At 45.0% G+C, this 21,854-nt stretch overlaps 1 protein-coding gene across 1 annotated transcript in view; it reads left to right on the plus strand.

Annotated features, from left to right (window-relative positions):
* Positions 1 to 21,854, plus strand: part of LOC129178089 (insulin-like growth factor 1 receptor) — a 78,738-nt gene that overhangs the window by 49,752 nt on the left and 7,132 nt on the right. Inside the window, exons 4-18 of the mRNA XM_054769861.1 lie at positions 2,109 to 2,245; positions 2,622 to 2,766; positions 4,229 to 4,437; positions 6,298 to 6,424; positions 6,514 to 6,749; positions 8,498 to 8,665; positions 8,733 to 8,940; positions 10,984 to 11,294; positions 11,383 to 11,516; positions 14,328 to 14,487; positions 14,620 to 14,719; positions 14,837 to 14,907; positions 17,395 to 17,624; positions 20,134 to 20,241; positions 20,402 to 20,564. Of these exons, the coding sequence (XP_054625836.1) occupies positions 2,109 to 2,245; positions 2,622 to 2,766; positions 4,229 to 4,437; positions 6,298 to 6,424; positions 6,514 to 6,749; positions 8,498 to 8,665; positions 8,733 to 8,940; positions 10,984 to 11,294; positions 11,383 to 11,516; positions 14,328 to 14,487; positions 14,620 to 14,719; positions 14,837 to 14,907; positions 17,395 to 17,624; positions 20,134 to 20,241; positions 20,402 to 20,564 (2,507 nt within the window). The remainder of the gene's footprint in view (positions 1 to 2,108; positions 2,246 to 2,621; positions 2,767 to 4,228; positions 4,438 to 6,297; positions 6,425 to 6,513; positions 6,750 to 8,497; positions 8,666 to 8,732; positions 8,941 to 10,983; positions 11,295 to 11,382; positions 11,517 to 14,327; positions 14,488 to 14,619; positions 14,720 to 14,836; positions 14,908 to 17,394; positions 17,625 to 20,133; positions 20,242 to 20,401; positions 20,565 to 21,854) is intronic.

Genomic DNA, 21,854 nt, shown 5'->3' on the forward strand with positions numbered 1-21,854 from the left:
AAAACAGCATGCATTTTCCTAAATTAAACATTTTTAAGCAATGGCTAAATGAATTCAAATACGAATGCAAGGCATTAAGAAAGCTCATTGAAATTGTGAATGTCATATTCCACACTGGTCACTAAGTGTCAGTAATGTTACCGTGGTGTTGGGTGAGACACACAAGCTTCAAACTTGCCGGAATAAGAGGCATTTATTGCAGGTTTGAATTATCTCACAATAGGCGCAATAATAATGACATCATAATCGTAAGAACCCAAGCTACTGTTGCGGCCATAACCCATGCCAAGCTCAAACTCATTTCTGAATCCCCGATGTCACTTCCTGTCCTCCACACGTCCAGACGACATTTACTGCGACACACATGAGCATGAGTTTCATTTATGGCGTAAGTGGTTTATTTTCTCTTATTATGTCTACTATATTGGTTAATAGGAGTGTAAAGGTAACTGTAGGGGTGGTATTTCATGTCTAGAGGGCTCTAATAATGTTTAAAAAAACATATTTAGAAAGTTGTAAACCGATTTTCAATGCTCTAATTGCGAAAATATTCCATTTATAAATAAGGAATCGTATTTCACGGCAATTGACTTATCACAGTCGGGTCTGGACCCAATTAACTGAGATAAATGAAGGATGACTGTACAGTAATTTTTATTTGCATATAAACTTTGCTAGCTTGGGGAACCTCATTCTCTAGCCGTCTGTGTTGTAGCTACAGTGGTGTGAAAAAGTGTTTGCCCCCTTCCTATTTTCTTATTTTTTGTGTGTTTGTCACACTTCAATGTTTCAGATCATCAAACAAATGTAAATATTAGTCAATGACAACACAACTGAACACAAAATGCAGTTTTTAAATGAAACTTTTTATTATTAAGGAAGAAAAAAAATCCAAACATACATGGATGAAAGGTCACAAAAGACCCCACAACAACATCCAAAGAACTGGAACTGCAGGCCTCACTTGCCTCAGTTAAGGTCAGTGTTCATGACTCCACCATAAGAAAGACACTGGGCAAAAACGGCCTGCATGGCGGAGTTCCAAGACCAAAACCACTGCTGAACAAAAACAACATTAAGGCTCGTATCAATTTAGCCAGAAAACATCTTGATGATCCTCAACACATTTGGTAAAATACTCTGTGGTCTGACGAGACAAAAGTTGAACTTTTTGGAAGCTGTGTGTCCCATTACATCAGGCGTGAAAGTAAAAAGAACATCATAGCAACAGTAAAATATGGTGGTGGTAGTGTGATGGTCTTCAGGACCTGGAAGACTTGCTGTGATAAATGGAAGCATGAATTGTGCTGAAGGAGAATGTCCAGCCATCTGTTGGTGACCTCAAGCTGAAAGCAACTTGGGTTGTGCAGCAGGACAATGATCCAAAACACACCAGCAAGTCCACCTCTGAATGGATGAAGACTTTGGAGCGGTCTAGTCCAAGTCCTGACCTGAATCCTATTGAGATGCTGTGGCATGACCTTAAAAAGGAAAAGCCTCCAATGTGGCTGAATGACAACAATTCTGCTAAATTCCTCCCCAGCGCTGGAAGAGACTCATTGCAGGTTATCACAAACGCTTGATTGCAGTTGTTGCTGCTAAGGGGGGCCAACCACTTATTAGCTTTAGGGGGCAATCACTTTTCCACACAGGGACATGCAGCTTTGGATGTTTTTTCTTCCTTCATAATAAAACGTTACATTTAAGAAGTGCATTTTGTGTTGAGTTCTGTAGTCATTGACTAATATTTACATTTCTTTGATGATCTGAAACATTTCAGTGTGACAAACATGCAAAAAAAAGAAAGAAATCAGGAACGGGGCAAACACTTTCACACCACTGTATGTCGAATATTGTGATATTTTCAATTCATTCCCACAAAAAAAAAACGTAAAAAAATAAATAAACTGTTTTCTTGCTGTTTGTTTTCCTTTGTCACATCTGCACCAGCTAGTCCGGCTGGAATTGGCCATGCCCTCTTCTGGTGGCTGCCAAGTAGTGAAATCTTACTGTGCCTCCTTTGCTTCAAATAATCAGAAGTCGAGCAAACGAATGTGTGATAGTGGGGACGGTACGTTTAGTCTCTCCTCCCTGTGTCTCGTCTCCAGCATGTCCTGCACGGCCTGCGACGGTCTGTGCGATAAAGTGTGCGAGGAGAAGGTCATCGACTCCATGCATGCCGCTCAGTCTCTGAAAGGCTGCACGGTTATCAAAGGCAACCTGCATATCAACATCCGCAGAGGCCGTGAGTATGCGGCGCCGCAATGCACGCCAGACGCTACTAAATGACATATCCTGTCGTAAAAACCATGCAGCATGCTTTTTGAGAAGGGAGGCAGCACAGTGACACGATGTCAAGCTGTGTGCAGCATGGGTAGACTCTATAGTAGAGTGAATGAGTGAGCCTGGCTTTCAAACATATCCTCATACGCTAAACATGAGAGACCAAAACAGTTTTACAATCCTCAGTGATGTCAGTCGGGTCTCGTCTAGACCAGAGCCTTGGAAAGTCTGAGAACTGTAATTTCCTGCACCTGTGCAAAAGTAAAGCCCCATAAATGTACATAACTAGAAAGTCCACATGGAGGCTTAGTGTGACTTTTCTGTTGTGTCGCCTTCAGATAACATGGTGGCAGAGCTGGAGAGTTTCACAGGTTTGATCCAGAGGGTGACGGGCTACGTGAGGATCAGACACTCGCACACCCTCAGCTCGCTCGCCTTCCTCCGCAGCCTCCGATACATCGACGGGGAGGAACTTTTGGACGAGTAAGATGCCTTAACCCTCTGTTTTTCATGTACACGAGTACAGTGGAACCTGGAAAGTCGTACAGTTCGCAGTGTGACCAGAACGTAGAAGCGTGTTTTTTGCACCGAAGTTGTGCACTTAATTCAAAACATTTTTTTTTCAAAATGTTTAAATGCTATTTAAAAACATGTTATGTATTCATTTTAACAGCATTTAACTTCATTTATGGCCGTAGAGTATTTTCAGATGTTACTTCGAAGCATTCCTTGTACAGTTGATGAAGGTTCTCCATTGTAGGAGCCATTTATGCTTTGTGCTGCTATAGTTAGTTATTTGGCTTATTTTGGTGCTGGTCTTTTAGTTTTGTTGACCACTGGTGGCGGTATGGAGGCACACTATTTCAGTGCGGAAGTGACAGGGCACGGGTGGGGGTGATGGGAGGTCACACGGTTTTTACCGCTCATACCATAGAGACCCACCTGGGCAATCAGCTCCACTCATGCTCGTTGCATCAGACCTCCACATTTGCCATACATACAACCTGATGACATACACCACCACTCTATAAACAACCGATTCATTCATTCATCATTGTGCAGTAAATGGGACTATACCTAATCAGCTGTCCGGACTTTATTTGGAGCGCATTATGACCTGGATCCCCCGCACCCAGAAGCAACTAAAACGGTAGGACAAGATAGTCGCTACAACTTCTCTTTGCACTTTTATGGCCGTTGAAAATGTTCAGATGTCACTTAGAAACGTTCCCTAAACAGTTGATGAAAGTTCTCCAATGGCAACGGTTTTGACCCTGGAGCAGGTTATTTTTATTTCCCTTATTCCTATGGGGAACATTGTTTGGGAATGTATCAAACTCGAGGGTCAGTGCCTCGCTCATCGGCTCAAAAAATGTTTAAAAAGTGGAACGTTAATGGGATAAAGTAACCATAACGGCTTAAAGTCAATAAGTCGATCATCAAACTATCAAACGGTGGAGGAAAACAAACTCCTGGCCTCGCCCCCCTCCGTCTTTCTCCTTGGGTTCACAGGAATCTCGCTGTCCCAGGGCTCCACATTGCAGTAATTCCTGTATGTCTGCGTGGTACCCAGCATATCACAAAAACACCACAGCACCCTTAGCACTCCTCCTCCCCCATCCTCACCCTTCTCTCAGGGCCGTGTCTGCCATGTCTGGTCGTGCAAGGATCGCATTCTTGTTCAGTTGAGCACTTACCAATCAAGACTCCCATTTAAAGGATTGACATGATTCATAGAGTGGTGTTTTTTTCTGGTATTCCTTTGTGACTGATCTAATGTGACCAAGATGTGCCGCCTACCAGAGGCGAATGAAAGCTCCTTGCATACTGTATGCTCTCTATTACTTCTAGCTCAATTAGGATGGTATCCCCAGATAGAAGTGGCCCTCGTGACCGTGACTCACTCCACCCCACCTTCTCCCCGTTTGCCTCTTTTCCCTTGCAGCATGTACGCCTTCTACGCCTTCGACAACCAGCAGCTCCAGTATCTCTGGGACTGGAAGCAGCACAACCTTACCATCAAGACCGGGAAGCTGTTCTTCCGAGCCAACCCCAAGCTGTGCGTGTCCGAGATCCAGAAGATGTGGGAGAAGACGGGCGTCCGGGGGCACTTTGACGAGAGAGATTACCGCAACAACGGCGACAGAGCCAGCTGTACGGTTTAAAATCTCTCAAAATGTTCACTCATTTGTAACTTCATTGATTGTACATTGCAGGTGCTTGAGGTACGGTAGCTGGGTTTTATACAGTTATTCTATACAGTTCTATACATATTTTGTAAGTCTCAGAGGTCCCACAATAGTATATTGGAAGTGAGTTGTGCAAAATCTACCTTTGATGCTGGAATTGATACCGTTTAAAAGTAGGTGATCACAAGATCTCTCAAGATTCCTTGTGGGGATGATAATAAATAAATAAATTAACTACACAATCAATGAAAATGTAATGGGCTGCACAGTGGCCTAATGGTTGGCATGTTGGCCACACGGTCAGGAGATTGGGAAGTTCTGGGTTCCAATCTCCTCTCGGAGTACTCCGGTTTTCTCCCACATTCCAAAAACATGCATGTTAGGTTCATTGGCGACTTAAAAGTGTGAATGTGAGTGGCTGCTTGTCCCAAAGCGGGGTACGTGAATAAAAAAGAAAAACTATTCTCGCCTAACACTCACAATTACGAGTGCACCTGAACGCGTCATAGCACAGAGCGCACCGACACAGCAGAAAGACGGCATGAAGTTCTTCATTGCTCTGTGTGAGTTCTACGAACAAGGAAGTAAGTTTGATGATTATGTTGTGTACTAAGAGAGTGGAGATTCCCCTGAAAATGAGGCCCGTCATCGCTGCTTTACCCTTTCAATTTGGTATCAAATTAATATGCAGATTTAAATCATAGTGATTGCAAGTGGACAAAAGTGAAGCTCAAGTTCAACCGATTTAAAGGGAAGGATCCCAACATGAAATAAAAGATACGTAGGACGAATACTTAGATACTTGATTCACCTCCCAGAGAAAATCTTAACTATGTATCAGTGCTCATGTAAAACTCTTTTTCTTACAAAAAATGGATTTTAGATTGGATTTTAACAAAAAATCTGAATTGGGCATCATACTTGCCGTGTGACTGTAGATGTTGATTGCCTTTTTCCTAATACAAAAAATATTTACCGTACATAATGCTTAACAATGACCTGCGTCGTTCAGTATTTAAGTGTTCCCTCATTTATTGCGGGGGATAGGTTCCCAAAATAGCTCACAATAAGTGAAATCCACGAAGTAGCCAACTTTATTTACAATGATTCTATATGTTTTAAGGCTGTAAAACCCCCCACCATACACTTTATACACTTTTCTCAGACAGTCATGAACATTTTCTTACATTTCTCCCGTTTAAACACTCAAAGTTCAAATTTTGTTTGAATTTAAAAAATTCAACCAATGAGGTTGGACACAAGAAATGATTAAGTGGCTCACACGTATTTCACCCATCTGACCGTGCCTCTTTGTCCTGGCGCCGTTCGGCTGTAGCGTTTTTGTACCCTTGTTAAAACATATTGCTCCAGCTGTCGTATTTTACTCCTCATCCTCCTCCATGAAGCTAAGATTCATTTACAGTGTACATGATGGCGCCCTACAGTCGCGTGACTTCTGCCTTCCTTCAGCATGTCCAGAAGCTTTTTGTGTGATAGCTGGCTTCCACTGCCTTGTAGGTGAGAAACATTTCATTGACACTGTGGGTATTGTCGGGGAGAAAACTTGCAACCATACGACATTGAGAGTCACACGCGTTAGCTTCTTCTGTTTTGTTTACAGTATTGGCGGTTAACAAGCAGCTCACACGGTTAGCTAGTGTGCTCGCCATGACCACAGCAAGAGATGGCATGAAGTCACCACATCCATAAATTTGATAGTTTGGATATTTAGTGACTGTAACTTTCATGTCATTTACTGTGTCCACTTTTTTCAGATACACTGTAACACTGCACACCTTTGACGTAACCATCCTTCTCCCATCAGGCGAAAACACCATCCTGCAGTTCAAGTCCAACCTCACCAGCAGCACCAGAATCAAGCTGACCTGGCAGCGGTACCGCCCTCGCGACTACAGAGACCTCATCAGTTTTATCGTGTACTACAAAGAGGCGTAGGTTCCCACTCGCTTTCTTCTTCTGAGACCTCACCAGGCATGCGCACAGCGCCGATGATTGACGATACCCCTGTGTCTCTCACCAGGCCGTACCAGAACATCACCGAGTTTGAGGGCCAGGACGGCTGCGGCTCCAACAGCTGGAACTTGGTGGACGTGGAGCTGCACCAGGACAGGGATTCGGACCCCGGCGTGCTGCTGTCAGGCCTGAAACCCTGGACGCAGTACGCCGTGTTCGTCAAGGCCATCACGCTCATGGTGGATGACAAGCAGATGCCCAGCGCCAAGAGCAAGGTGGTGTACATCCGCACCAGCCCTTCAGGTAAACATGAAATTCACTTTTTGAACTAAATAGTCAAGGTGGGTTTCCATTTCCATTTCCATTTCCTTAATGGAATCTTTTTTCAGTCTAATCAAAAACTGCTAGATTGCAATAAAAAGCGATATCCTTTGTCACAGTTTTTGATTAATTACAGCACCATAACTCCTCCGTTGTCTGCTAACAACCTTTGAGACAATGTTTTTCGAGCGAGGCTGTGTCACAGATGTCGCTAGTGTGTTCATGTGAGAGATGGGAAGAAAAGCTCAGACTCGCTTGAGTTCTTTGGCTCCACCTACTGGTTGGCATGTATAACTCTCTAGGCCCTGAAAATAAGACAACATGTCTTTTTCAGCCTTTTTTTCCTGCCTTATATTTGGGTGAATATGCTATGTTGATTTGGCGCATACATTTTTTCCCCCCCAAAATGTATCTATTTCATTCAAAAAGTCACTATTTTTACGAGAACAAAGTGGGAAAAATTATGTCATTTTAGTGGCATGCAGTTGAAATATTAAAGAAAAAAAGACAAAAAATATTATGACAAAACACTAAAACTAATTACAAGAAGAACATTTACAAGAAGAAAGTTTAAATAGTTGGAAAATTTAAAAAAAAACAGCAAAAATGGAAAGAACAGCAGTAATTTCACCAGAACAAGTCCAAATATTAAGATTAAGATTAGTCAAATGAGAAAAAAGGTTGCAATTTTACGAGAATAAACTCTTCATATTATGGGCAAAAATAATGTCATTTTCGTAGCATTTCACCAATATCACAAAGCTGAAATACATACAGTATCTAGAACTTCTTAGCATGTCGACATGCTTTACTAAATATCAAAGTGACCCTTGCATCCTTTCATTTTTCACTATGCGGCGCTCACTGGAAAAAGTTTGGACACCCCTGGTCTCTGACTATGTGGAGTGTTGGGTCCATTAAATGTTGCCGTATTCAACTTGGCTGATCCATAATAGGACTATTAGGCCTTGGTGGAGGTCTGCGCTCTTTTGTATGTACTTTATTTTATTTATCCCACAGCGGGGAAATTTACTTGTTACAGCAGCAAGACAAGTAAAGAGAACAGTGTAAAGAAAGCATAGTGTCTACAACATGGTTCAGGTGGTGCAGGTGTTGTAGAGCCTGACAGCGGTCGGTATGAAGGACCTGCGGAACCTCTCCTTCTTACACCGTGGGTGTAACAGTCTGGTGCTGAAGGAGCTGCTCAGGGAAACAACAGTGTCATGTAGCGGGTGAGAGGTGTTGTTCATGATGGATGTCAGCTTAGCCAACATCCTTCTCTCCCCCACTTCCTCCACGGAGTCCAGAGGACCGTCCAGGACAGAGCTAGCTCGCCTGATCAGTCTATTTATCCTGCTCCTGTCCCTGTCCGTGCTGCCCCCTCTCCAGCAGCCCACAGCATAGAAGATGGCTGAGGCCACCACAGAGTCATAAAAGGTCCGTAAAAGAGTCCTGCACACACCAAAGGACCTCAGTCTCCTCAGCAGGTGAAGGCGACTCTGGCCCTTCTTGTAGAGGGCGTGGGTGTTGACGGACCAGTCCAGCTTGTTGTTAAGGTGAACACCCAGGAATTTGTAGCTGTCTACCAACTCTATGTCCGCTCCCTGGATGTTCACCGGTGTAAAGTGAGATGTTTGGACATCTTTAGTTGTAATAGACGAGCGTTAATAGGTTTGTAGGCGAAGAGCTGCTGGACTGGGAACCAATGTGGTCTACTGTCTGTCTCCCAGCGCCCTCCATGCCTCAGGATGTGCGAGCCTACTCCAACTCCTCCACCCAGCTTGTGGTGCGCTGGATGCCCCCCGTCTCCCACAACGGCAACCAGACCTACTACCTGGTCCGGTGGCAGCAGCAGTCGGAAGACCGAGAGCTGTACCAGCACAACTACTGCTCTAAAGGTATTCACTCGCTAGCGCGTGACACTGCACAACACTCTCTTGAACACATTCACCTTGCCCTCCAAAGAGCTGAAGATCCCCGTGAGGATAGCGGCTATTGGCGTGGGAGACCAGGAAGAAGACACGAAACCCACAAAGTCGGACACGGACGGCGCCGATAAAGGCCCCTGCTGCCCCTGCCCCATGTCAGTGCAAGACCTGGAGGCCGAGGCTGCGGACGCCTCTTACCGAAAAGTCTTTGAGAACTTCCTGCACAACTCCATCTTCACGCCGAGGTGAGCTTTATTGGACATTTGAACACACACGGCGGACTTTTCCATTATTTTTGTTGCTGGGGTTTTTAAAATATTTTTTATGTTGTTAGAATGTGCCGCAGGGCCAAAAATAGCCACCGGTCGCAAATGGCCCCCAAGGCCGCAGTTTGGACACCTCTCGTGTAGCTAATTTTTTGTTGTTCTTCCTTTAGATCAGAAACAAGATGAGACTGAATCTCACTCGTATTGTCCCAACACCGCACGGTACCGACTCGATTCTGCTCTGCTTGCTTTTGGCCAACAGTGGGTGCTGTCTGGCACTATGAGATTTCTGGTTTTCTCGTATTTGGTTAGCCGAGGTCCCAAGCGCTCCTAAGACTCCACGGTTTCCACTTTTCTGCAGCGCTCTGTTTTCTTGCTGCCCTCAGTCAGTACGTACATACAGTAAAAAACAAACAAACCACAGATTATTGCATAAATTGGCTTAAACTAGCTTTTAATCACGCATGTAAACACCTTAATTAGATTGTGTTTGGCTTTTTAAAAGTCAGATTAACATACCTAGATTATGCGAATGGAAATGGTATGTGCTACTGGAGCGGAGCCTGCGTTCTGCACACATGCCGGTCTCCGGAATTAAATTCGACCAAGTGCGTCATGACTGTGCAGAAATTGGTAAATGTTCGCCGAATGTACATTGCTAGTAGCGGTTCAAGCTATGTTGCTGTTCACGCTAATATGTGTCCATGTTTGGTGGATGTTACTTTAGCTACGATAAATTGCTGCCGGGAGAAAAACAGACAAGTGTGTCTACCGTTAGTGGCTCTTAAAGACATAAAGTACAGTACATATGAACGGGGGAAGCTGATCGGTCGTAAAAAAAAGTAGCCATCACACTGCAACGACCTCTACTGTTTCGGTGCAAATTGCTTACCATCCAGATCAAGATGCTCGTCATAAATCGAAGCGAGAGCAACGCTTGTGTCTGGCTGGTGACTGCTTTGCGTCTTCCCTTCAACGGAGGCGCCTCACAATGTCGCTCGTGGAATTCCTTCTCATGCACATTTGCCGCCAAGACACAGTTGGCAGATCTCGCGAGGGAGAAACAAGTGACTAGCTTGCTGAAAACAAGCCCAAAACAATTGGGAATTTGCAAGTGACTTTACAAAAAAACAAGTCCAAAGTCGCTAGTAATTGGTGAATCTGGCCAAGATGCTTTATTTATATGCGACGTAACCGGTCAACCGGAAAAGCCAAAGCACACAGTATACGGCTGTAATCGCATATAAACGGGGACGCTCAGGTGTGAAAATGGGAGAAACTAAATTATTTCAGCAATCTGACTAACTTAGTTCATGGAGACATACTGTAGGGTCCTCAAGGGTAAAATTAGTCTCCTTACTGTAGACAGTTTGAGCTCCATTTCTCATTCTTCAGACTGCAAGCTCGTTCAAACGGAACAGTGCCTCTGCTGGTTGCAGCCAGGTAGTGCGCTCCATTTTGCCTCAACCAACAATCAAATCACGATCAGCATAGTCTCTAACGCCTCCTTGCCACAAGCATATTGTGGCAAAAAGTGCTACCTCGGTCCTCTTTAGAGCGTTTGGCAACAGCAACGTAGTTTAGTGGAAAAATGGCTCTAAAGGCAAACATGTTTCACAATTGTTGGTCAAAGTTCACTTTCCACAAAATCACTGGATATGCTCAGTAATTCTCCTTACAATATGCTTACTAGTTGTGCCCCCCCAAGGCTGGAAGCGAGTCCAGAAAGCAATGAAAACAAGCAGATGACTCACACACACGCACACACACACTGAAAGTCTTGAGTGAGCTTTCCAGCAGCCTTGAGATCAACATGGATCCAAGAAAGCGAACAACAAAGCAGAGAGATGTCCTCTCTTGTTTCCCACTCGGCATCTGCCTGAAAATAACCAGCAACAGACCTGTGACGGTCACATGTAACACTCTTTCTTTTCTTTTTTTTCTCTATATTTTTAATAACCGCATGCAACTTTTTTTCCAAAACATCTTTCTGAGTGTTTTCCACTCGTCCCTCTCTTCAAGGCCACCGGATCGTCGCCGGCGAGATCTGTTCAGCATCGCCAACGCCACCCACTCACGCCGCCACCGACTGCACACCAACAGTAGCACGACTCCTCCCCTGCAGGCCGCAGTCAACGGCAGCGGCAGCGGCGCCGACGCGGAGCAAGCGGAGCGCGAGTTTGAGTTCATGGAGCAGGCGGTGACAGAGCGCGAGCTTCAGATCTTCGGCCTGCAGCCGTTCACTGTTTACCGCATCGACGTTCACGCCTGCAATAGCCAGGTGCAGCGCTGTAGCGCCGCTGAGTTTGTCTTTTCCAGAACCAAGCCCGCAGGTTAGTGGAACTCGGTCACATTCGTCTCTTCAGCTCGATACAGCTACAGTGGTCCTGATGGTTCCTCGCTCGCTTCATGATTCTTCAGAAAAGGCAGATGACATTCCGGGCCCGGTCACCTGGGAGGGCCACGAGGACTTTGTGTTCCTGCGCTGGCCGGAACCGTCTCACCCCAACGGCCTCACCCTCATGTACGAGATCAAGTTCAAACTGGGTGCAGAGGTACGGACAGTTCTTTATGATGTGCCACTCCAAAAACGGAGTACACTGAAAACCTAGAACACGGGCTTATATTTTGCATTGTTGATGAAAGACTCACACAAGACCTCGTTTGTAAGCTCGTAAAGAACAGACTTCTGCTGCAGTATTTTTTAAGCCACAAAAAACTCCCATTGACGACAACCATATGACCAACGACCATGCGACCAACGACCAACGACCATAGCTCCGGGTATTACTAACTGTGACATAGGAAAGCGGTACACATCTGTGTCCTGCTTCTCAGTAACATATACAACCCCTGGCAAAAATGATGGAATCACCAGTCTTGGAGGATGTTCATTCAGTTGTTTAAATTTGTAGAAAAAAAGCAGATCACAGACATGACACAAAACTAAAGTCATTTCAAATGGCAACTTTCTGGCTTTAAGAAACACTAAAAGAAATCAAGAAAAAAAGATGTGGTAGTCAGTAACAGTTACTTTTTTTAGACCAATCAGAGGGAAAAAATTACGGAATCACTCAATTCTGAGGAAAAAATTATGGAATCACCCTGTAAATTTCCATTCCCAAAACTAATACCTGCATCAGATTAGATCTGCTGGTTAGTCTGCAGTTAAACAGGAGTGATCACACCTTGGAGAGCTGTTGCACCAAGTAGACTGACATGAATCATGGCTCCAACACAAGAGATGTCAATTGAAACAAAGGAGAGGATTATCAAACTTCTTAAAGAAGGTAAATCATCACGCAATGTTGCAAAAGATGTTGGTTGTTCACAGTCAGCTGTGTCTAAAATCTGGACCAAGTACAAACAACATGGGAAGGTTGTTAAAGGCAAGCATACTGGTAGATCAAGGAAGACATCAAAGCGTCAAGACAGAAAACTTAAAGCAATATGTCTTGAAAACAGAAAATGCACAGCAAAACAAATGAGGAACAAATGGGAGGAAACTGGAGTCAACGTCTGTGACCGAACTGTAAGAAACCGCCGAAAGGAAATGGGATTTACATACAGGAACGCTAAACGAAAGCCATCATTAACACCTACACAGAAAAAAACAAGGTTACAATGGGCTAAGGAAAAGCAATCGTGGACTGTGGATGACTGGATGAAAGTCATATTCAGTGATGAATCGCGAATCTGCATTGGGCAGGGTCATGATGCTGGAACTTTTGTTTGGTGCTGTTCCAATGAGATTTATGAAGACGACTGCCTGAAGAAAACACGCACATTTCCACAGTCATTGATGATATGGGGCTGCATGTCAGGTAAAGGCACTGGGGAGATGGCTGTCATTACATCTTCAATAAATGCATAAGTTTACGTTGACATTTTGGACACTTTTCTTCCCATCAATTGAAAGGGCGTTTGGGGATGATGAAATCATTTTTCAGGATGATAATGCATCTTGCCATAGAGCAAAAACTGTGAAAACATTCCTTGAAGAAAGACACACAAGGTCAATGTCATGGCCTGCAAATAGTCCGGATCTCAATCCAATTGAAAATCTGTGGTGGAAGTTGAAGAAAATGGTCCAACCTGCAAAGCTGATCTGGCAAAAGCAATCAGAGAAAGTTGGAGCCAGATTGATGAAGAGTACTGTTTGTCACTCATTAAGTCCATGCCTCTGAGACTGCGAGCTGTTATAAAAGCCAGAGGTGGTGCAACAAAGTACTAGTGGTGTGTTTGAAGTATTCTTTTGTTGTTGTTTTTTTTCATGATTCCATAATTTTTTCCTCAGAATTGAGTGATTCCATAATTTTTTCCCTCTGATTGGTCTAAAAAAGTAACTGTTACTGACTACCACATCTTTTTTTCTTGATTTCTTTTAGTGTTTCTTAAAGCCAGAAAGTTGCCATTTGAAATGACTTTAGTTTTGTGTCATGTCTGTGATCTGCTTTTTTTCTACAAAATTAAACAACTGAATGAACATCCTCCGAGACTGGTGATTCCATAATTTTTGCCAGAGGTTGTAATACAAATACAAATTCAAGGCAGAAGAAGCATTATAATTGTAAATGTAGTATTCTACATTGGCCACTTGGTTTCAGTGTTTATTTGGTGAGACAAGCACCAGACGTGATCGCCAGGACAGGCATTTTTTGCAGTTTTAAATGATCTCACAACTTAACAATCATTATAATAACAGAGGCTACTGTTGGGGCCGTAGGCCACAGCAAACTAAAACTCAACTCTGAACCTCCGACGTCACTTCCTGCACACGTTTGTCGGCCTGCCACCAAGGTCCCCTAGGGGATATACATTTACCGTGACACACACGAGCAGGAGTTTTATTTTCGCCTTAAAAGGCTTATTTACTCTTATTATGTCTACTATATTGGGTAGTATGAGTGTAAAGCCATTACAGTACATTGATGAGGCAATAGCCATTGCAGGAAGTTTGCTGTCCAGGGAAAAACAGCAGGGAACTGCTAAGGTGTGACTCTATGTTATCTAATTTATGTCTAATATGTCTTATTTTCTCTGATTATAGCTACGATATCTGGTAATACAAATGTAAAAGTGACTATAGACGTGTTATTTCATGCCTAGAGGGCGCTAATAATGTTAAAAACGTAGGTTTTCTATTCCATAACTGTGAAAATGTTCCATTTATTAATAATGAATCCTACTTTGAGCGGAAATTCACTTATAACATTCAAGTCTGGACAACTCTACTGGTGCTATTTGGGGAAAATAGGAGTGGTCTTCTATTTGGTCTATACAATAAATGTCGTCCTATGGTTAGGTACAAAAAACCCTAGAATAAGTGTATTAATAGATGCAGTGTGTGTGTCTGTGTCTGCCAGACTGAGAAGCACGAGTGCGTTTCGGGTCAAATGTACCAGGCCCAGCGGGGCGTCCGTCTGTCCAACCTGAGTCCAGGAAACTACTCGGTCAGGGTGCGAGCTACGTCGCTGGCTGGTAACGGATCCTGGACGCAGCCAGTGAGCCTCTACGTGGCTGAGCGTAAGACACACACACACACACACACACACACACACACACACACAAACACACAAACACATGAACATTGTTTTTGCTGTTTGTTCACCATTTATGAGCCACAATGCAACTAATGATAATGTTTGCACACAACAGGATATGAAAATGTCCTCTACGCTGTCATATTCGCCCCCATCGCCATCATCCTGCTTATCTGCGTGCTGGTCGGAGCTCTCTTTGCATTGAACAGGAAAAGGTGCGTTTCTATGACTGCGGTGTTGAATTTTTAACTGCTATTACTGCATGCATGAACTGAATCTTTTTAAGTTCATGGGTGCTATTGACACATTTATTTTATTTTATTTTTTGCTAGGAACAGCGATCGGCTTGGAAATGGTGTCCTGTATGCGTCTGTCAACCCCGAATACTTCAGTGCAGCTGAGAGTGAGTATATTGGTCGTACTTTTTGTTCTTGTCTGACCCTGCCTGGTCCAGGCAGCCTGCAGTCCAACTGGGGTCAGCAGATAGCGAGTCGAGTGCGTTAGCCGTCGAGCTAAAAGCCTGAACTGTCAAGCCATTGTCCAGCGTGGCTCTTAAGGTGTCAGGGAGTTGAGGTCTACCAACGTACTTTTGCGTCCGTTGCAAGTGTACTGCCTTGTGGACGCCTCTCTTCATTTTTTATTGTTAATATTATTTTCTTTGTTGAGGCCGGAACAATCGTCAAGACCTGAGGCTCAGAGCTAAACTTGGTTACATTCATCTGCACACAGCGAGTAACTCCACCTTTCTGATTGTAATTGAGAAATATGAGCACCCTTTCTCAAGTTGCTGCTGTCGTATGGATGCAGACATAATTGACATGCTAACTTCTCCAGCCTGGGGAACCTCAATCCCTTCACTTGCCAGTCTTTGTTGTGGGTATAGCATATTTACCTGTCTTACTGTTGTCTGTATTTGTACTTTATTTATCCCACAGCGGGGAAATTCACTTGTTACAGCAGCAAGCAAGATACGCAAGTTAAGAATACAGTGTAAAGAATACATAGTGACTACAACATGGCTCAGGTGGTGCAGGTGTTGTAGAGCCTGACAGCGGTCGGTATGAAGGACCTGCGGAACCTCTCCTTCTTACACCGTGGGTGTAACAGTCTGCTGCTGAAGGAGCTGCTAAGGGAACCCACAGTGTCATGTAGGGGGTGAGAGGTGTTGTCCATGATGGATGTCAGCTTAGCCAACATCCTTCTCTCCCCCACTTCCTCCACGGAGTCCAGAGGACCGTCCAGGACAGAGGTCGCTCTCCTGATCAGTCTATTGATCCTGCTCCTGTCCCTGTCCGTGCTGCCCCCTCTCCAGCAGCAGACAGCATAGAAGATGGCTGAGGCCACCACAGAGTCATAAAAGGTCCGTAAAAGAGTCCTGCACACACCAAAGGACCTCAGTCTCCTCAGCAGGTGGAGGCGACTCTGGCCCTTCTTGTAGAGGGCATGGGTGTTGACGGACCAGTCCAGTTTGTTGTTAAGGTGAACACCCAGGAATTTGTAGCTATCTACCAACTCTATGTCCGCTGCCTGGATGTTCACCGGTGTGAAGTGAGATGTTTTCCTCTGGAAGTTAATGATCATCTCCTTTGTCTTGCTGGTGTTGAGTTGCAGCTGGTTAAGCTCACTCCAGCTGACAAAGTCCCTGATGACCGTCCTGTATTCCAGATCGTTGCCCTCTGAAACACAACCCACAATGGCTGTGTCATCGGAGAACTTCTGGATGTGACACTGTGTGGAGTTGTGTGTGAAGTCCAAGGTGTAGAGGGTGAAGAGGAAAGGGGAGAGCACCGTACCCTGAGGGGCACCTGTGCTGCAGAGTACCATGTCAGACACACAGTGACGGAGCCTCACATACTGTGGTCTGTTGGTGAGGTAGTCTATAACCCATGCAGTCAGGTGTTGGTCTACTCCCACACTCTCCATCTTCACTCTGAGTAGTGACGGCTGGATGGTGTTAAAGGCACTGGAGAAGTCAAAAAACATGACCCTCACAGCGCTCCCGCTGTCCTCCAGGTGTAGCAGTGATCTGTGCAGCAGGTAGATCACTGCGTCGTCCACTCCGATCCGAGGCCGGTAAGCAAACTGCAGGGGGTCCAGCTGAGTGCCCACCAGGGGTCGCAGGTGCTGCAGGATAATCCTCTCCATGGTCTTCATCAGGTGAGAGGTCAAGCCAACAGGCCTGAAGTGGTTGGGCTCCTTGGGACGCGGTGGCTTTGGTATCGGGACCACACAGGAGGTCTTCCACAGGGCCGGGACTTTCTCCAGGCTCAGGCTGAGATTGAACAAGTGCCTGAGAACGCCACAGAGCTGGTCAGCACAGTCCTTGAGGATTCTAGAGCTGATGCCGTCCGGTCCCGGGGCCTTCCTTGCCTTGATCTTCTTCAGCTGACTTCTCACCTGATCATCAGTTATGGAGAGGGGGGTAGAGGATGGCTGGGATGGGGATGTGGGGGTGAAGAGTGGTGAGTGGGTAGGGAAGGGAGGGGGGGCAGACTCAAATCTGTTGAAAAACAGATTGAGTTCATCTGCCCAGATCTTGTCCCCACTGGCTTGGTCTCTCCCCACTCCTTTACCATGGCTTGTGATGGTCTGCAGGCCTCTCCAGACTTCCCTGGCATTATTCTCCTCCAGCCGCTTCTCCAGTTTCCTTCTGTAGCAGTCCTTCCCCTTCCTGATCTTATGCCGGAGTTTGCTCTGGACTCTGCACTGCTCCTCCTTGTCCCCCGAGTTGAAGACCCTCTTCTTCTTATTCAGCAGGGCCTTAATCTCAGTGGTCACCCAGGGTTTGTTGTTGGGAAAACATCTGCAGTGAACTAACGCAAGCACCCCAAAATGGCCAAATAATTCATCGTGGCGACGTTTGCTTCAACGTTCTTATCTTCTTGCGCAGTGTACGTGCCAGACGAGTGGGAGGTGGCGCGGGAGAAGATCTCTCTGAGCCGCGAGCTCGGCCAAGGCTCGTTCGGCATGGTGTATGAGGGCCTGGCCAAGGGCGTGGTCAAAGACGAACCGGAGACCCGCGTGGCCATCAAGACGGTCAACGAGTCCGCCAGCATGAGGGAGCGCATCGAGTTCCTCAACGAGGCCTCCGTCATGAAGGAGTTCAACTGTCACCATGTGGTACGCTGACACACACACAATACTGTAGAAATGAAACTTGGATGTACTTTAGAGTAGTCTGTGTATAGCTTGTATAGCAGTTTGGATTCACGAGCCACTGAAAGTGAGTCAACGTACGGCCTTTATTATCTAAATAGACGGCAACACCTGACAGTGAAAGTGTCCCAAGCTGCCTTGGCTGCTCCATCAACTTTAGCTTCCTCAGCAAGGCACTTGTCATGTTTGGAAAACTGCCATGCGGCCCAGTTTCCCAAGGGAGGGGCTCGTGGTCTGCTTTAGAATGTCACAGTACATGTTGGAATTCATCTTTCTCCTCGATGAACCGCAGCTCCCCCAATGCCGGAAGCACTCGTGCAGCCACAGTCGCAAAGCTTGACTGTATGCAAGACACAATAATCCTGCCACTCACTTGTGTTGCCAGCTATTTTGACCATAATGAGTGTGTTGGCTCATTTTCAGTGTATCGTACATCTATAGTGCTATGCATGCTGTACATTGACTACTCTAATACATAGGTTCCCAGAGTGGGGTACGCCTATGCAGATTGCCATAGGGGGTACGTGAATAAAAATTAAAAACGGCTTGACTACATTAGCGCCGGATACTGAGATTTCCGTCATGCGCCCGAATTCCTCATGTGAACAACCACAGCAGGTCTACAGGGCAGAAGAAAGGTGACATGAAGAAGTTGTTCATTGTTCTGGGGGCGTTAGATGAACAAATAAGTGAGTTTGATGATGATGTTGATGATGATTTTGCGCGTGTTAGTAAATTTAGGCCTGCACGAATAATGTGTCTTCTTTGGGTGGTGGGGCCACTTTGCTCGGCGGTTCTTGAACACACCGTGCGTGACGCAGATTGAGACGTATGTGTATGACTTTGTTCAACGCTGCACAGGCAGACGTGTATTTTCTATTCTTCCTTTCACCTCGTCCTTGTTCACAAATGTTAATGCTGTGTGTGAGGTTTAATAATGTTAGCGCTGTGCTGCTGTGCATTTTTGTTTGGTGCATAATCTCATGCTATGTGGGCTCATATGTTTTATTTGGCTCAGTAATAAGCCTCGTATTGAATTAATTTCCTTATTGATTTCTGTACTTTATGTGCCTTTGTTTCCATAATTATTTACATGTTTACGTGTAATATTAGTTGCATTGTACTTAGGACTGTCACTACAAATTATCATTGATCATCGATATTATCAACATTTTTTGAGACCATTTTTTCCATTAATTATTGTCATGTGAGGTGTAATTCACATTTGAACCACTAGATGGTACTCAAAGTATAGTGTACCTGTGTGAGCCACATTAGCTTGACACAGAAGTTGCCAGTATAGACCCTACACACAAACTACACACACACACACACACACACAATTATGTAGTGTATTGTTAAACCACATATCTGTTGTGGTGGAGTAAAATGCAATGTTGCTGATGTCTTCTTCTCTCACTCGGTTATATAGTTCAGGAATTGCCGTTTGTAACGTGTACATGTATGTTCTCCCAGGCAATTTGTACTATCAAGTCAAACATTTCTAACGTTTGCCCAAATGTTGGCTCTTCAACCGTATTGAATGGTTGCATTTCTTTTGCCATGTTGCTGTCTGTGAGCACGCGCCATTTTGCACCGCTTCGTTTAATATTTACCCCGCCGATCAAACACCTCAGTAAGTGTTGACTATCGGGACAAAGGCTCTGCTGCACATCCACACTGGAGCTGTGGCATTCGGCTTAGAAACTATCGCTTTTGTGCCTTCATTCATATTAGCGTTTGCTTGTCAACTTGCTAACTACTAGCACCCTGTCTGTGTGTCCACTCACTAGTAGCCCCGCCTCCACATACCGGGACAAAGGCTGACAGGAGGGTTCACTCACTCCGGGCATTCCACCATAGAACCAGTGCGTCACAGACACATGCAGAGTGAACCCTCTTGTCATCCAGGCTGTGTGGTACAGCGAGACGAGGACATTGACATGTCAGTTTATAGAGGCCGTCAAAATTATCGACCTGTTTTTTTTTTTTTTTAAATCCTTTGATTAATCGATTATCGTGATAGGTCTAATTGTACTGATTATTATTTCCATGTTATTGCAGACTAAAGCACAGCAAAAGAGCATAAAGATCAGAGTTGACCACAGCTGGTTGTTAGAAATACATTCAAGACAAAGCTACCCCTCGAAAACCTTCTCCGTTTTAAATTAGTAGCCTACAGTATGTGTGTGGTTGGAAAAACAAGACACATGATTTTTTAATCTAATGTCATATGAAAGATGTTTCATTGTGTGGTTTATGGAATTAAGTGTGCAGGAGTAGAGGGTACATGACTTCCAGTCAGATTTCTGAAGGGGTACGCAACTGTGAAAAGTTTGGGCACCACTGCTCTAAAGTATATCCAAGCATTGTCCCTTGAGAAGATGTAACTAATAAAAATGCTTGCTCTACTCAAGCTTTTGTGAGACATCGTGAACAAGCCATTCATGTTGCATTTTTGTGGTTTGTGCAGGTTCGTCTTTTGGGGGTGGTGTCTCAGGGCCAGCCCACTCTTGTCATCATGGAGCTGATGACACAAGGGGACCTCAAGAGCTACTTGCGCTCCCTCCGGCCTAAAGAGGTAATTAGACCAAAATAAAACCAGCCTTTCTTCATCTTTGCTCTTGAGTTGCATGTCATTGGCTTGTGCAGGTGTGCCTAATGTTGTGGTCAGTGACTATGCTGTAGTGATTGATGGACTCGGGGGCTTTTTACCCCCCGCCTATGTTGTGTTTCTGCAGCAACAGTGGTCGAGTTTGTCCCTCCCGCCCCTGAAGAAAATGCTCCAGATGGCGGGCCAGATTGCAGACGGCATGGCGTACCTCAACGCCAACAAGTTTGTGCACAGAGATCTGGCGGCCCGCAACTGCATGGTGGCCGAGGACTTCACCGTCAAGATAGGAGGTAAGGCACGCGGAGAGGAAAGTCGTCAACCTCAATCCCGGTGATGAGCGGGAGGCGTTGCCACGTCAACATGTTTATGTGCGCCTGCCGACGGCTGACCTCTCTTTTCGCGTACACAATATCTGAGGAATGTCTGGAAGGAATTTCATTACGTCCTCCGCCGCTCAAGGCTGAAGCGATAAGAAGTTGACGGTCAAAGTCGCCGTGACCTCACGCAGCATAACTCTACAGCTCATTAGTGCAGCCACACGTTCACAGTAGTGCTATTGCAGTGTTTTCATTTCAGTTTTACAATCAGAGGTTCAAATCGTGTCCTCAAATGCGTTTCCTGACTTCATTATTGTTTTTAGATGCAGTCATGCGATCGTCTAATGAAGCCTGCATGCAAATAGAACTCACATACAGAAAAAATACCAAGTAAGGAGCAATTAATTACATTGAGTTATGTGTCAATGCTAAGCAAAGGAGCTGAGGAATGATTTGTGCATCATAGCATATCATAGCAACCCACAGGTGCCATCAGCAGAACAGCCATCCCTCGCAATGCCGCGGTTCGATTATCGCTCCCTCGCTACATTGCCAGAAATGAATGGATGAATGAATGATCACTGTTTCATGGTAGACTAGGGTCTATTATTAGTCCAAACATATAGAAATACAAGTGCTGTGTAGTGTTCTGGTCACTAGGGAGCAGTAATGACACAAAACATTGAGACATTACCTTACATGACATTACCTTAACACTGGTTAAAGTCAGCCATGGCATGTCCGACATAATGGAGTGGAAAAACAGCTCTCCTCTCTTCCTGTGTGGAAGCGGTACGTAACCCTTTACTTTTTTCCCGTTTTGACGTTACTATTTTAAAAGGTTGTCGCTTGAAAATGGTACGAGATAAAAGCATACTGTAACTGAGACTAATCATCAGTGTGACCCAAAGTTTGTGATGGGAGTAAATCTACTCGTCTAATGTGTATATGATGACGTCCACCAGGCTCACAATTTCTCAGATCCATGTCTCCATGATACTGGCTCATCAAAATGTCTGATCCACTTGTGATGCTCTCCCTCATCTCTCAAGGAAAGCCAGCCATCATCATCGTCATTTACAGCGGGATCTTGAACACCATCGCTGCCTCAACGGCTATTACTACATAGATAGCTAGATACTTCATATCTATCTATTATGAATATTGTCATTCATCCATTCCATTCGCGGTGTTTTGACAACCCACCACGTCCCATCCTGCCACCCCGAACACGTTTTAGCAAAGCGTCGGCTCAAGTACGCT

The sequence above is a fragment of the Dunckerocampus dactyliophorus genome, chromosome 3 (genome assembly GCF_027744805.1).
Source record: "Dunckerocampus dactyliophorus isolate RoL2022-P2 chromosome 3, RoL_Ddac_1.1, whole genome shotgun sequence".
In the NCBI taxonomy this organism is placed as follows: Eukaryota; Metazoa; Chordata; class Actinopteri; order Syngnathiformes; family Syngnathidae; genus Dunckerocampus; species Dunckerocampus dactyliophorus.